We start from the raw sequence: 16685 nt of genomic DNA on the forward strand, positions 1-16685 counted from the left end.
TGTTGTTTGTCGTTATGCACGTGACGACGGTTTGGGCTGCGTATGGGGCTTTGGTTGCAAATCTGGCGCCGGGGGCCAGCCAGCGAAGAGAGGAGTCACGCTCCCAGAAGCGCGATCCGACCACCAACGCGTCGCAATATTGTCGATATGGATGTCAAAAGTGTCGCACGGACTTCCGCATGCGTTTTATCGCGTCGAAAGTGATGAAATGAGGTGTTGGGGTGCTGTTTGGCGATGGAAAAGGTTTAGGTGGGCGGCGATGTCGAGCGTGTTCAGCGGATGCGTTGGGGCGGCTTTTTTGGCAAGGAAGTTGCGCACGCAATGGACCAATCATAAGAGAGATCGCCGAGGATAGGTGGAACCTGCGCGATCGTCTTCTGCCCATCGTGCACACTTAGAGGTAGCTGCACATCTTCACCTTCATTGCCTCCGAAGCAGCAACTGCAGAAAGAAGTGCAGCATGCGTACGTGTTTGCATTTAATGTTACTGCGTTCCATGGTTCTGCGTGGAAGGGAGTCCGGATGGCGTTAGCTCGCCTTGGCATGACGCCTGCGGTGACTTCCAGCATCCACGCCATCACCATAACAACACCTGCACCAGCGGCATGCTCGTTCCAGCCAGCGCTTACAGACGTGGAACACTTCTCAACTGCGCACGTTGCACGGCCTGTACCTTGAAATGGACTGCTTTGAAGCCATTCCAACAGTCTTCAACATCCTCGGATACTGACGGACTACAACCATCGAAAAAGCACGCAATCTCATCAAGGCTTAAGTATGATGCCACTCTACGCGCAACTATCTTCAATGGTATGCATACAGTTTGGCTAGGTTCGCTAGGAAGTGACACCCAATGTGAGGCGTCTTCCACGCTGTACGACTGAGTCTACACCCACTGCGTATTCGCTGTTTATACTTATTTCCCTCACGCATCAGCCCTGCCAAGACGACGTGCGAATTACACGTATCCTGTTCTCCATTCTCAAAGCTGGCGACTTTGTTTCTTGGATTGGCCTGATGCTCAAGACATCACCATTCGTCTCGCCTTGCCTCTACTAATCAACCTTCACTGGGAGAGGGTTTCCCGTCATGTTGTATCCCGACTCATATTCCACACTCTTACGGCTCCACTCCTCGTCCAAATATACTTAACAAACTCTATACATCCAAGCGGGCCAATTCTCACGATATCCGTGACGCATCGGCGTTGTTGCAGTCTGTCTTCTCGCTCGGAACGCCTCGGAATGTTCGGAATGTGCTTCCATTAATAGGGCTTGGGGCCTACGTGCATCACAGCAACCGCGCCGCAACCGCGCCCCCAACAATACACGCTCAGCTCGCTATCACTCTGCTCCCATCCCCTCGACGTCTACCTGCAACTACACACCTGTCCACAAATCGAACGCTCGCGGAAAACACGGCATTTTCAGTCAGCCCATTAGAGTCGCTAGCTTGACATGGATCGGTTGCCGCAAGAACTCGTCGAGGAAATCACCAAACACCTGCCCACGGACGATCTCAAGAACGTTCTAACTGTCTCCACAAAGTTTCGTTATGCCGCGGAGAGATATTCTGGCGCTTTCACAGAGTTTACCCTAAATGAGCGTAACGCGGACAAGTTCCTTGGGCTTTACTCAGGACACCGGCTGCTTTACTTGCGGGAATTGCACTTTCGCCCCAACTTCCCTCCAATTTGGCCCCCCGACCCCTGGCCCTGGGAAGACGAGATGTGTCGCGAAAACGCCGATGCAATCAGAGCCAAAAATGAGTGCTTCACGCGTCAGGTCCATTCGCTGTTCACAACGCTCAGTACTGTTGAGGAGAATGCTGCACCCCAGCATGCCTCTGGTCGATATCGAATCCAGATACACGACCCCTCCAGGCTGATTCATGTGGAGATATACTGTCCTCACCAGGAATACATCAGTTGGCGCATTCGTCTGCTCAATGCGGAGCTTCCCCTGGTACATTCAGTTCGTTCGCTGGAGATTTGCAACGAATGCCCAGAAGACGCGAGTGTTTACCACGATAGTCACGGTTATCCTGCAAATTACAGAAAGTGTTTCGATGGTGGATTGTTCAAACTGGACTTGGGGGTCATGGTCGATCTGGTATCGAAGCTTCCAAACCTGGAGTATCTCGGCTGCAAGACAGGAGGGTTCGAATGGGCTCCTGCATTTTCAGGTAATGATGGTAGTGAAGACCCCAACAGACACTTCCAAAGCGATTGAGATGGCCCACGTCGTGATGCGAGGCACAATTTCGCACACGCTGTCATCTCTCACCAAACCCAGCTTCCGACCTCGCTTCAGCGGGCGAGCCTGGATTTCGTCAGCCCGCTGATACGCGCACTTGACACTATTCAAGACAGGCCTTTACCTAATCTAGTTGGTCCAGCTCTCCGCGACCCATTCAGCGCCAGCCTTCGTATCCTGACCAATAATCTGCGACAACTGCGCCTGTGGGCGATTGTTGATGAAAGCCTGTTCAGCATGGACGATAATTCACAGCCGCAATGGCCCAATCTGGAAATTCTGGAAGTCATGTTCCACCCTTCGCGGCCTGACGGATCATGGTACTTCGTCGGACCTCAAGGCCACGGCCGCGAGGCTGTCGGTTACGACATCACCGCTGCCTCGTACCCCCCTCTTGAAACGACCGAGCTCGACATTGATATGGAGGAGCTTGTAACCTCCGGGCATCTCTCCAACTTACCCAATGGCGCGCAAAATCAGTTTCGTATCACACCAGATGAAGCAAGACTGAGGCCGCTCCTAGCAGGATTTTCCAGTGCAGCAGCGCAAATGTGCTCTTTGAGGAGAGCTATCATCTGGACATCGCTGAATTGGTATCCGAAATATGACTACGCAGAGTCCCAAGGCTGGGACTCGGAATATCAAGGACCTGGGTCTAACTGGAGGTCTAACTGGGCTATACAATATTCCGATCAAGACAATGGTATCTGGGGGTCACCATCGCACTATCTCCCAAGTCAACAAAGAAACGACGATCCAACGATACGTTGCCTAGTGTGGATGGTGGCAGCATGGCGTCCAGATGCGGAGCTGCGCCGTCTTTTCCAGAACATTGGGCGAGAGAAGCACGGTAATGATCTGGTCGAGCACTGGGGGGAGGGGTACAGATCTTCCAACTACAGCAATCTTCGCAATTGGATGCTTGATGATCACCAGGGTGACCCAGGCCGCATTACTCCTTCGTTGTCGTAGGATTTGGACTACGAGAAAAGCATGCGAGCAGAATGAACGAATATTGCTGTTAGTGCCATGTAGATGCAGAGCTCACGTTCCAGATTCAAGATGTTTTGTTGTTCTTATCTCTGGTGACGTCGGTGACGCCGGTAAAGTGTGATTCCGTGTAAGATCGAGGCGGAGCTATCGACGAGCAGCCTTCGTGAGCGGCGTTTGCGATCCGCGACAATGCCGCAATTTGAGTAACACCATTATTGGCGACCTGGTCGCATTCGCGGTTGTTTCGCTGGAAATAAGCGACGTTTCGGTGTCCGATTCCAACAATGGTGGGGCTGAATTACCTCACCACCGTAAGCCTTGCAAGTCATTGGTAGCGCATAATCCTCTCGGCTCTGCTTAATCCGACACGACCAAAAGAGACCACTACTATCGTCCGGAAACTGGCACCGCGTTACCTGGTGAAGACTTCGACTATCTCGCGCAGGCCTGAACATGCCGCCCATTCGAAATACATCGTATCTAGCCTGGCTTTCTTTGGCAATAGGTACTTGAGTTCGTCGATTTGCAAGAGTCCATCTCGTCTCCCAGTCGCATCTCGACGGAATCTTGCCATGGCTCTATCATGACGTATACTTCGACTGTGCCATGCATTCAGGAGTCTGTCAGCTTCATCTAACATCAAGCGGCACAGTGGAACTGGGTTGTATGAGTCTCTGCCACGACAACCATGTTCTGGGGCTAAGATGTTCCTTCAGGAATGGGAAGCTTACAGCAGTCGTCATACCTCATGTACCGTCACATTTTTGAACGGCAATGTTCACTGAGCCTCAGAGGCACAGGCTGCCGGGTCCAAAATGACAGCTCATCGACACTCCGAATAGCCAGACCTCACGGCGTGGTTGTATCAGACTGCTTCATGCTAATAGTAGATCTTGGGGGCGTACTTCCCAAGTGTACTCAAGACCAGAATCGATATGAGTATATAAGACTAGGTTTGAACGCGCAAGAGACGGCCATCGAACTACATCGCACCCGTCTTTGCCCAATCGTATCTTTACTATACCACAATTCAACATGAAGGCGTTCCTCAGTCTGTTAGCCGGCCTGACGACATGCATTATCGCGGAGAATTGCGATCCCATCGCCTACGAGCAGTCCAATCCATACGGCTTGTCAGAGACGAAGGATCCCGAAGTCATGAAGAAGCTGAACAAGTATCTAGAGGACAGTAGATATCACATGCTATCCGACGGGTCGGAGCAGAATGTGAAAGAGCAGAGGAAAAAACTAAACACCCTAGAGCCTACTTTAACGGCAGGTCACACACTTTTTAGGTTTTTGTCTCAATGTAGTCCGCAGGCCTGTTTAGTTTCTGCTTGTATAACGTGGGCCTGCTCTTCTGTGCGGTGCGGACAGAACGTATAACAGTATGTATTCCTAGGCATGCACTTTGTACACATCGGATTTCAAGACTAAGATCAAGTTTAGGCTTGATGGTTAAGCCAGGCTACTGCGCTTGTGATCTTCCGATATTGGAATTTGCAGGCGAATTCTTCATTGCAGGACTGATCGAAGCTGGCAAGATCCTCGAGAAGGTTCTGTGTCCCGCGTTGAAAGCCCTCGATGTAGTAATGGCTATTGGGATGGCAGCACTTCCTCCACCAGGACGAGCCATCACAGGTGGAATGGGTGAGCGAGAATTATCTCTTTTGTTTAGTAGCAGACGCTAAAAGATCACTGTAGTGGCTGCTATCCGATTAGCAAAGGCGTACAAGTACGCCTATGAAGCGCAAGACGCAGCGCAAGAATGGGCCGACTTCTTTCTTAGTGGTGCAAACTTTGCGGGACAAGCAGGTTGTAGCCCGCTGGTACTAAGCAGGGACGACTTGATCAAGAAGGTCTTTACTCCTCTGGTCGATGCCCTGGACGAGCTTGTCCCGGGTGGGATGAACTACGATGACCTACTATGTCCCGCGAAAGGCTGCAAAGGATGCAAAGGTCCACGCTGCACGAGAAACGGCGGGAACGGAGACGGAGATACGACCAAGGCTAGTGCCAAACCAGCCCCGACTACTGCAGGTGATCATCCTAGCAGTAAATCTCCACCGGCAGAAACGACTGTTTCTCTCAAGACTTCTTCAACCTTCGCAACGTCTTCTCTTACCGCGTCTACTATATCCTCGCCGACATCTTCCACAACTCCGCCTGTCACAACAACAACGCTTGTTTCCACCACTTTGTCGTCCTCTTCCTCAGCAGCAACCTCCTCCTTGTCCTGCAAAGATCTGGCAGCGCTAGACAAAGATGAAGTCGTAGATGAAGCCAGCCTTCTTTCACGAAGCTACCCAATCGATCTTAGGTATGCTGGCCTCGAGAAGCGTGCGAAACCCAAGGAAGGAAGCGCTTGCGATTACCCACTAGAAAGTTTCCGTTACCCGAGTAGTGGGGAGTGGGAAGCTGACAAGCCCAAAAAATACGGGTTCAACAAACGCGATTCATGCGACGACTACAGTATGGATAAGCCAGATGAGGGTGCCGGTATCCAATATGATACTGAGCACGTTCTAGAATGGCAAACGGTTGTCCAGTTCTTTAATACGATGGGTAAAGAGATCACGACCAAGTTCAAGAATCCGGATCCTCAGCAAAATAACATGGTCGGCTTTTGTGAGTACTGGAGAGAATCCTGGACTTGGAAAGACCATCGAATGGACGGACCTCCTGCCAGTCTGGCCAATACCCCCAATTCACGTCCTAGTCCCAGTCCGAGCGCTAGTCTCAGTCCGAGCCCTAGCCCCAATCTGAGTCCTACGCCGGGTTCAAGCCCTAAGCCGGATCCAGCTGTCATGCAACGTAGTCCGATTGGGTGGCTAGCAAGTGTATACCCGTGGAAACAAGATGGTGACCAAATGTGGCTTGGTGAGATGCCACTCTTGGAAAGTGAAATCAACGCAAGATACAAGGGACGGGTACGTACATCCATGACACGGTGCGGAAATTCAGATTTATATTGACAATACTTCTCACAGCTGTTCATACAGACATTGAAGAAATCTGGCGAATACGAAGATATCGTTGCTGAGAGAAAAATGAAAGCGCTGATCAAGGGGCGTGACAAAAAGCTCAAACTGAGTGTGAACGACCAATCACGCAGGGCGATCCAGAAGATGCGGCCGATGATCGGAGCTCTCAAGTACATGCAACAAGACAGCATCGCAGAAATATTCGCAAACCAGAAAAACAGAATCGGAGCGATGATCGGATACATTGACCGAGAGCTACAGAAAACGCCCCGACAATTTGCGGATGCGACGAAGCCCAAAAGTCAGGAAGACGTGATCGACGCGCTTCCGTGGCAAGAGCAAGGACTTGAGAAGAAATGGGACGCGTACATGGACAATGTGTTTGCGGTGGCAAAGCAGAGAGCGACAGACTTCATGACAGTCAATCTCGACCGTCTGAAAGACGAATGGGAGTCCTCGAAGAAGACCGAAGTGCCCAAGAACTTCAAGGGTGATGCTCAGGCGAAACGGAACGAGAAAAACACGCTGGAAAAGACACAGAAAGATATGCTGGCCCTCATCAAGAAGGCACAAGATGAATGGGACAAGGTCAAAGACTGGGCAATGCCGTGGAAATCAAAGGATGAGAAAGACATGGATGATGATGGCGCCGATCAATGAGACCAAGGAGGAGGCTAAGATCGGGTCTGAGAAGGAGCGCGCATTATGAGACAGGGGTTGTACTGATTGGTGATTATGATTGCTTGGCAGTTGGATTTGGGGGCTGGTCCTTAGATAGCAACTACGTGCGGCGTTCGGGGATGTTTCGTCTGAGATTTTGTACTGGAGTCATGACCTTGTTTATCTCACTCGCTTGTTATTTTGGGCAGTCGTAACCGCCTTATTATGCTCTTTCGCCACTCTTTCCTTTCTATCGCCTATCACGTGTCCATCACTGTTCTCTAGTAGAACATTCAAACAAATGTATTGCTGTAAGCATGAACCATCACGACTGTCTCTCTTACCTCCGCGCGACTTCAACGACAATAGATGCGACAAGTGGTGGGCAGGAAGGAGCCACTGTAGCGCCCGGAATGTTTCGGAATGTTTCGGAATGTTCCGAATTAGCCGCATGTTGTGACTACGCCGCAAATCAGCCCAGAGCTCTGCCACGCGCACCTTCCTCAAGTACAGTAATCTCCCATTGTCATCTCCACAGTCTTCCCACAGAAGTTCAATCGCTTCTCAGCATCGCACTCACCCAACCACCAAACGTTACTCATTACCTCAACTCAACTCATCACATACTCACACCATCATGAACGAACTCCCGCAAGAGCTCATCGAAAGAATCTCTAGCTTTCTACCTAGAGAGGACTTGCGCAGTGTTCTTACTCTAACTAGCAAGTTCCGCTATGCAGCAGAAAGACTCTCTGGGGGTTTTGCTGAATTCGCAGTTACCGAAAGCAACTCAGCCAACTTCCTTACGCGCTTCTCCGGTCATCGCCTCCTCTATCTCAGAGAAGTAACGTTCCGACCAGATGTCTCGGCGACGTACGACTTAAAGGGCAACGATGATGATGACGACGGCAGCGATGATGATGGTGATGATGACGACGTTGATGGAGATGACGATCGAGTATTTTGTCGAGAGAGTGCTGACGAGGTACGCGAGAGAGACGAGTCATTCACCCGCCAGATGCAATTTTTGTTCGACATCCTCCAACAAGTCGAAAAGCAGGCCGGAAAATACCACGCTCCGGGCAGGTATCGACTCACGATCTACAACCCGATAAGAAGAACGGAAAACGAAGACGCATGCCCCCATCGCTATATGACCAGCTGGCGCGTCCGGCTACTAGCCAAAGAACTACCTCCCATCGCGTCCATCCGATCGTTCAGAATCGTTAGTAACGACAGGAAAGGGTACGAGTACGAGTACCCTCCCTGGGATGAATATGCATATACGTATCGCCTTCGAGACAATTATTCCGAGATGCAGGAATCGAAGCTCGACCTGCGGGTTCTCATCGACCTAGCGACCAGCATGCCCAATCTAGAATATCTGGGTACCCGGACCGGAGGGTACGAATGGTGCGAAACCCTGGATGAAGAAGAAGATCCGTGTAGTGGACACTACGAGCACGACTGGGCAGGACCGCGACGAGATGCCCGACATGATTTCGCTGCCGCAGTTACCAGCTGTGTCGACAAGCTACCCAAAACGCTGAGGCGAGCTTCGCTCGACTTTTTATACCCCTTAAGTCGGGTGACTGACTATGATCACGGAACGCTTTTTCCAGATCTTGTAGGTAGCAACCTTACTCACGATCCTTTCTCGACGAGCCTCGGTATCTTGTGCAACAACCTTCGCCACCTGTAAGTCATATTCATGCATACACAGACTAATATGAGACCAATAAATTAACTCGTACATTTAGGCAACTACGGGCCATGATTGACGAGAGCATCTTCCCTGCACTATCGCCACAGAATTCCGCAACATCACACACTCCCTGGCCACACCTTGAACTACTTGATCTCATGTTTCACAACGCCCGTCCGGATGGCACATGGTATTTCCAAGGCACTGATGGCCGAGGCGACGTTGCACGCGGTCTCCCTGTCACAGACGCTTCCTACCCACCCTATAGTCGCACTCAGTTCGATGAGGACATGGACGAATATTATGTCGAAAACATTCGGGGTGGAAGACAGACACGTGGTAAGGATAATTACGAGTTCCGGATTGCTCCTCATGCCAATCTCATCTTACTGCTCGAACGCTTTGCAAGAGCAGCGATACAGATGCCGGCGCTCAAGGAAGCAGTAATATGGTCACCCATACAGGGGCAAGATGTGTACCCCGAGCGGCCGATGAGTCAACGTAACCTAGATGTGATATGGGGTATTGAATACGCTGAACCCAGGTCCTCTATCAATGATGGATCAACTCGGCAATTAGATTGGTTGGTAGGGAAGTGGCGCCCTGGGAAGGAACTGCACAGCCTTTTTCAGGAAATTGGACGCGCGAAACACGGGGATGAACTTGCCGAGTCCTGGTACCAGGATCACGAATGGGACCGAATGGGGTACTTGTACGAAGTGGAACGCGTCGCACAGATGAGGTTTCGCAATTACGGGAAATGCGTTTAAGAAGAGAAACGGACGAGCAAACAACCACCTGGTAGTCCTCCACGAAATGTCTATTATGAAGTTTACAAACCGACCAACTTATTAATTAACAATCTAACTGACAAACGACCTAACCAACTAAATTAGAACTTAACAGCCGAACAACCTGACTAACAACCTAACAACCGAACAACTAAGCAACCGAACAACCGAATAACCTTACAATCGAAGAACCTAAAAGACTAACTACTCTAACTCTACTCTAACCTAAGACAAACACTCTACATTAAAGAACACTACAAGACAGGCGCAGAGACGTACCTAAATAACCATCTAACAAACCAACAACCTCTAAGTCTACTCTAATCTAACAGAAACACACTACAACATAGGTACCTTAAGACAGGCGCAGAGATAAACGCAACACATTCACGCTCTATCTCTCTAAATTGTCTATACCTTCTAAAACTAACCGTATACCTTCTCCCAAGAAGTATCGCGAACAAGAAGAAAAAGATACACCTAATAACGCATAGAACTACGACAACTTAGCACAAAAGTTTGTAAGAAGAAGTAAGCTATTGTTTACATTGCGGCGATGTGCATACTTTAACACGGGCAGCGGCATCAGCACCAGCATCAGCACCTTGAACAAAATAAGACGCCCGGGCTAGATAGCATGCACTCACAATACAAACACTTACCCTTCGGGAAAGTTGTTAGGAAACTGGAATGCTGACTTTGTGTATATAAGCTCGCAGCGAGCTCTATGTACAAGACCTCGCAAGACTACGTAAGATATCCCAAACGTTCACATACCAACAAGAGCTCTTCTAAAGCAATTCCGTAGAAAACTAACTCTGAAACTAATAACCTCGTGGCAGAGACAGCAACGCCTTCTCCCATCCCTCACACCCTCCAGGCAGTCTTCGACAAATCTACCAACGAAAGTTGGGGGTTTGGCGCAGCACTAGGGAATCTCACAACACCTCATTTCCACTTTCACTTCGCTCATGCCCCCATCATCTCATTCCTTTACCAGAACAATGAACACTAAACAATATCATTACAACTAAAATTCTACTAACCCTAGAGCCTACGTTGGCGTTGAGTCGACTACTTTGCGTGGTGTAAACTCGATGTAAGCTGCAGGCCTAACGCACCCCATCACCTCACCACCGTTCCTCCCCTCTCGCTCCATCCCCTCTCGCTCCATCCCCTCTCGCTCCATCCCCTCTCCTCTCTCCCTCCCTCCATCCCCCCACCCCATGCCTACCGCATAAAACTCCCAAAGTTCAAAAACGTACTCCCACTCGGTTTCTGCGTCGCACTCCTCGGCGTAACCGGCCGAGCCTTGTGTTCCAATTCCTCCTTCGCTTGGACGGTGACAGGTTTGAAAGACATGGGTTGGTACGGCGGACCACCTTGTTGGGTGGAAGACTGTTGCTGTGGCTGCGCTAGCGACGACTTTGGCTGGGAATATGACTGGGATGGTTGCGGGTGCCATGGCATACCAGCCGGAGCCCATGCTGTCGAATTTGTATTCATATTTGAGGCTGTGGTGTTCCTGAAGGAAGTGGGTTGCTCGCGGGTGTACAATCCAGAAGGCTGTTGTGTAGATGCAGAAAATGTGGATAAGAGCGGCTCACTGCGTTTCCTCTGCAGATTCCTCCGTCGACTATCCTGCGCCGACTTCTCCAGCTTCTCAGCAATCTTACTCGTCTTCGCCGTATCCATGGTGAACCAGCCCGCATCCAGAATCTGCTGGGCTGTAGGCCTATCCGTAGGAACAGGATTGAGAACCCAGCTCAGGAACTTGATTTCCTTCTCCGGAACACCCTTCTCCAGCAACCTCTCCCAGTGTTGTCCTTCGTGGTGGGAGCGGTCGTGGTATGGGAGTCTGCAGCCGTCGTAGTAATCCAGCGCACCGAGGCCGAAGTCGTGTGCTATAGCTCGTTCGACGGATCGCTCTTTCTGGCCTTGACCTGTGTTGCCTTGAAGGAGCTCGTCGTAGATGCCGTATTTGTTGAAGGAGGCTTGTGCTTCGAGGAGCTGGCAGTAGATGACGCCCCAGGACCAGATGTCGGCTGGCTGGTTGATCTCGTTGCGGAAGTAGACTTCGGGGGCGCGGTATACGATGGGTTGGACGAGGCCTTTTGCTGGCTCCATGACGATTCCTAGGTCGCCTAGCTTGGCGGTGATGCGGTCGTCGCCGACGGAGGCTTTTTTGTTGGGTTCGTCTTCGAAGCCGCTTAGGAGGATGTTCTGCATCTTCAGGTCTGGGTGGGGTTAGCTTTTACTTGTCATCCTGGTTGTGTGTGTAGAGGCTCACCTGCATACACCAAGCCTCGTTGATGCACATCCCGCAAGCCCATCAACGCCGAGCGCATGATACCCTTGAGTTCCACATCGCTGAACTGGCGCTTCTTGCGCGCATCCCAGAGAGTCGATTGGAGGATCTCGAGCACGATTCGGGGCGGTTCGCCTCTAGCGGATGGTGGGATGCGGTCCACTTGTTGTCGGATTGTTGGAATGCCCTTGAGGAGCTCGTGCATGATCATCTCGTGTTGGAACTTTGGCCATCCAAAACCGACGTCATCGTCGCCGGGTTGCTTCACGATGAAGATTTTCGATTGAGAAGCTGCGTCGACAGCTACCCATACATTGGCCTGACCGAGCGGCTTGACGAGAAGGTAGCGGTAGCCGTGTTCGCCGACGAGCTCAGCGCCCTCGCGCATTTGGACTGTAGCTCCAACCATTGTGGAGTGGCGATCCGGGTTAATCGAGGTTCTGTTATTCGACACGGAAAGCGTGTATTGTTGTGATTCAGGTTGAATTGGGTTGCTTGTGAAAGTAGCAATCGCTCAAGTCCCATTCATCGAAGTAGATGAGCAGAAAGGAGAAAGCGACGTCAGGTACGAGATCAGGATAATGGAAACGAAGTGGATCCAGGCGGACGGATACCGGCTGTCAAGTTCCTAAACTTAGAGAGAACGGTGTTTCCAACATTGGGAGCTTCAAGCTTGAATTGGCTGCTTGATTGCGCAGGGCCGAGCGATGACGGAAGGCCTGCAACGGTTACGGAAGTGGCGGACTAGTGTTGTCATTGGTCGCTGCGTAGTGGCCATGGCAACTCATGTCGATCTGGCGTTGTTGATGCTCAATAAAGTGCATGCGATGCTGCATTCGATCCAGGGACACAGCCTTTACCTGGATGTAGATCTTTGAGGCTTAGGCATTTCGGGAAGGGTTGTGGAGTCGGAGGTCGATGCCGGCGCGTTACCCAGCTGAACATCTGAGATCTACCATGATCATCCCGCGCACCAAGATACAGCCTCGATTACCAGCGCCAAAGACGACCACGCATTCTACGAGGTATAGATAGACCTCAATTTCTGCTGCATTGCCACTGCAAAGAACCTCCACCGCCCCTCCGCCTTCCCTCCCCGACGTCCCCACGTCATCCATCCCAAAGCCGCCCAGTGGCCATGACAATCTGCCGATCCCTCCATATCGAAAAAGTAAACAGACTTCACTTGCTCTGGAACGTCGCTCGGGCCCGTATTGGACGTGCAAATTACCAGCAACGTACATGCCAGCATTGCCCTGGCACACGCGACGTCGCAATACAGTTACGAACACAGTAAGCTTGATGACAAGGGGAGGGAAGTAGCGAGGCGGAAGGGTCAGGGCTTGGGGGCCAATCATATGCGGATGATGGCAACAAGTGGGGACACATTTGCGTGTTCGCATGTCGTTCGGAAAGCTCGGAAAGACATAGTTCCTCAACCGTTCGTGATCGCAGTTGAACATGGAAGATCCTCTTAATGGGAAGTCTGTTTAGTTATCTTTGTTTTGGTTGAGAGCGATACGCAGCTGTCTACAGTCATCATCTCATACTCGACACATGCATGAAAAGTCACGGCCTTGATTACAGTTCGGGATGATAACTACTCAATACATTTCATATTAACATAAGCAATAACGCTTCTTCTTCTATCTAGATAACAACACTTCGCATCCCTAAGCCGAGCTCTTCGGTCTTTCATACTGATGCCTCCGCGGTCCGGCCCCGGTCTGGCCCTTTCCCTTTCTATGAGGATTCCACCCCAAGTCCCCCTCTTCAGACAACGACAGTGGTCCAGCCTTTTCATGTATACCAACAGCGCCGGTTGTGGTCTAAATACCACAATGTAACAACAGTTAAACAAGCTAGGAGGGCAACGCAGCCCTCGATCAATAATGTGGATAGAAGCGAACAAAAGGTGTTGTAGGGTAACGTAGAAGCGAAAATACGAGGCGGCTGCGATGATGATGGTGGAAAACGCCGGATAAATGCAAGACATGTGAACGGACGTAACGCTGAAACAATGCAATGCGCGGACTGGATGATGCGATTAGACTTCGTGGCGGTCGTCGAGCTCGAAGCTTCGTTTTTGGCTGATGCGACGGTAGAAGGGCATCCTTTGGTTGAAGTAGCGCATCTTTGGCGATCCAGGTCCGGTCGTGCGCTTGTTGAGAATGAAGAACTTGTACAACATGCCGAGGATTGCGAATCCAACAACGAATCCGAAGACGGTGACAAGGAGCCAGTGCTTGGCGAGCCAGAAGATGATCTTGACGTCAGTCCTGTGCCAGCTGTTTCCGAGGTGGTGGGTGAAGAAACTCCAGGGGTGGTTGTTGTATTCTTCGGGGAACAGGATGCGCACGCGGTTCTGGTCGATGGGGCCGGCGTTGTTGTAATGTCTCCACACAAGACTGAGGAAGAGAGGTCCGGTAGAAGCCATGACCGTGATGTAGGGGAGTGGCCAGCGACGGTTGTAGTCGGTCAGGGAGTCGATGGCCTTGAGGAAGAAAGGGTGACGAGGGACCGCGCCCATGGCATCGTTCGAGATACCAGTGGGAATAGTGCGGCGAACCCAGGCTGGGTAGGCAAGAAGAGGGTCGAGACTGCGGTTGCATCCCTGATGATGTTAGCATTGCGACGGTTGAGAGGACATGTCATACGTACATCGTCCAGGTCAATGTAAATTCCACCAAAGTGGTGCAAGACAAAGTAGCGAATAGCATCGGCGCGCTGGATGGGGTAGGGGTAACCGTCGAAAGTCTCGAGGAACCATGGGTATCTGACGATGTTAGCTGAAACCTCGCGTGATGTGGACGTAGGAGCGCCTACTCTTGAGCGATAAACTCGCGCGACTTCTTGTCGGTCCACAGCTTGTACTCGTAGTCGGGGTGGAGGTCCAGGCAGCTCTGCTGGGGGCCCTTCCAGTGCAGCGGTATGCTGTCGTTGATGTATGTCTGGTGGATGATCTTGGGGATCAATTGCGGCGCATCACTAATCGCGCTCGAGTTGGGCGCAGGGAGTTCTCCGCGGAGAATGGCATCCTCGCGGCCAGTCGCAATCAGAAGACCGAGCAGTGTCCATACGCTGTGTACCGCGAAGCCGAGGACGACGATGGTGACGAGCAGGAATATGGTGACGCCTCTCCGCATGGTTGCTGTCTGGTTCTCTGCCTCCTTTCCCGATGGATCGTTGTGCACGGACTAGGTGGTGAGTGAAGAAAAGGCGCGAGGGCGGGATAGAGATGTGGTATTAAAAGAGGTATAAATCAAGCATCCGGCAAGCATCAACGTCCGTCTAGTACTTGGCGGGAGAAGGAGGGAGAAAGGGCAGAGGCGTGGGCGTGAGACAAAAGACGAGCGCTGCGCGTCTAGAGGGCTAGAGTGAGGCTGTGCACAGACGCCCAATCTCAGGAGGCACGCTAACGGGGTTCGCGCCTGCCCCCTCCAGGCACTTCACATGTCAAACACGGTCCGAGCTGCGACCATCCACCCCCACACCGTTGCGGTGAATATCTGAGTGTGCTCGCCTTGTTCCACCGCTCTTGGGTCCAATTTCACTGTCTGGTCAACACAAACAGCCCCGTCTCTCACTCGCAGGCAGTTCCATAAGCCGTCATCGTCGCGAGAGGCTGTGTAGTGAGGCATTTCCGTCCCGCCTATGACGCGATGCTGCAGCGCGCTACATCTCCCACACTCGCTTCCCACCAGTTCCCACATTCCTACGCCGCCAGCCAAGAGCAGCTCACATGTCTCCTACGTCGACCAAGCAGTTGCGCAGTACGCGCGATAACCTTGGAAGCTAACAGCCCGCAGTGTATGTACACACCGTTGCTAGGCGCCCTGGCGTGTGTTTGGCGGGCAAATTTCTTTTGCGCCTGCTGCTAGTCGATCAGGACCCACCAAAATGGGAGAAAACCCAGCAAAGAGATGGACCTTGGTAGACTAGCGCCCAATTCGACAGTCGGCGCATTCAGTGCTGTCTCGGTAGTTTTTGCTATCGTGACCCTGGTACTTGGTCTCTTACTCCCACGGCAGGAAGCGAGCTCCATGACGTACCAACACCAAGCCTTTTCTACACAATGACGATGTTGATTGAGAATTGTTCCGCGGGTAGCACGGTACCAGGCTGGAGCGGAGTACACAACTCATGATTCGGTTGCTACTAGCATCCACTTGTATGTGTGGAGAAGGGTCTTCGCCAAGACCTCCGAGGTCTCCTTACATTGTAGCCGAGCCTTTCCAGCGCGTGCGATCATCTCGATTCTGTCGGGTCGCATCCCGTCGAATTTACTCCGCGTTTTGTAACAAGTCAGTGATCCGCCCGAGGTCTTATCATGAACTGCGAAATCGCTGTCGAGTAGTCTGGGTGTTGAATGCTGCCATATTAGGCGTTGATAAGTAAGGTCGACCGGCCGAAGGATTTCTCGCTTATTCGAGAAGCTGTTACTCGCCGTCGCGCCTCCCACTATATGAGATGTGAGAGAAGCGACGCTTGAGTGTGTCAACTGCAGCATGCTGAACTCGCAGCAAGAGAGCAATGCACCTTCATTTCTTCACTTTGTTCGACTTTACTATGCCGAACAACGCCCTACGACCTATCAGTACCTCCTAGCCATGTCACCAACTTAACCTCTTACTTGAACTTTCATTCAGCTGGTATTCTGCACAACAACTCCTACCACGATGCTGATCCCACTCGGACTATGGACGTTGCTAGTAGCCGCGGTCATATCGGCGGCCATCTCGATCGATAAGCCTACATTGCCAGACAGAGCGGAGATTTATCCAGGTGAACCGCCTGGACCGCGTACATCATTTGTTGTAACATCCAAGTTCTGCGTCATCCTGCTATCTGGGCTACTTGGTACGCAAGACTGCTCTCATCATCTACATGCAATGTACAACTGACACGAACAGGATATCGCGTTCGAATACTTGACCGCCAGCCATTCAATCGCATAACCTTGACCCAGGTCTACGTCTTCATCCTCTA

General features: G+C 51.5%; 3 protein-coding genes across 3 annotated transcripts; 1 reads left to right on the plus strand and 2 right to left on the minus strand.

The window, feature by feature from the left end:
* Nucleotides 1-4283: 4283 nt before the first annotated feature.
* On the plus strand, nt 4284-6892 carry J4E78_003686 (uncharacterized protein; the record flags this gene model as incomplete). The annotated part of the gene is made up of 4 exons (XM_049364323.1): nt 4284-4437; nt 4755-4898; nt 4953-6178; nt 6239-6892. The coding sequence occupies 4 exons, from the start codon at nt 4284-4286 to the stop codon at nt 6890-6892; spliced, it is 2178 nt and encodes a 725-aa protein (XP_049223401.1).
* Nucleotides 6893-10618: 3726 nt separating this feature from the next.
* On the minus strand, nt 10619-12105 carry J4E78_003687 (uncharacterized protein; the record flags this gene model as incomplete). Its single annotated transcript, XM_049364324.1, has 2 exons — nt 10619-11625; nt 11679-12105. The coding sequence occupies 2 exons, from the start codon at nt 12103-12105 to the stop codon at nt 10619-10621; spliced, it is 1434 nt and encodes a 477-aa protein (XP_049223402.1).
* A 1638-nt stretch (nt 12106-13743) lies between these two features.
* Nucleotides 13744-14842, minus strand: J4E78_003688 (uncharacterized protein; the record flags this gene model as incomplete). Its single annotated transcript, XM_049364325.1, has 3 exons — nt 13744-14310; nt 14358-14472; nt 14523-14842. 3 exons carry the CDS (start codon nt 14840-14842, stop codon nt 13744-13746), a joined length of 1002 nt encoding a protein of 333 aa, XP_049223403.1.
* Between the last annotated feature and the right edge of the window lie 1843 nt (nt 14843-16685).

The sequence above is a fragment of the Alternaria triticimaculans genome (genome assembly GCF_023758025.1).
Source record: "Alternaria triticimaculans strain BMP 0046 chromosome Unknown scaffold_4, whole genome shotgun sequence".
In the NCBI taxonomy this organism is placed as follows: Eukaryota; Fungi; Ascomycota; class Dothideomycetes; order Pleosporales; family Pleosporaceae; genus Alternaria; species Alternaria triticimaculans.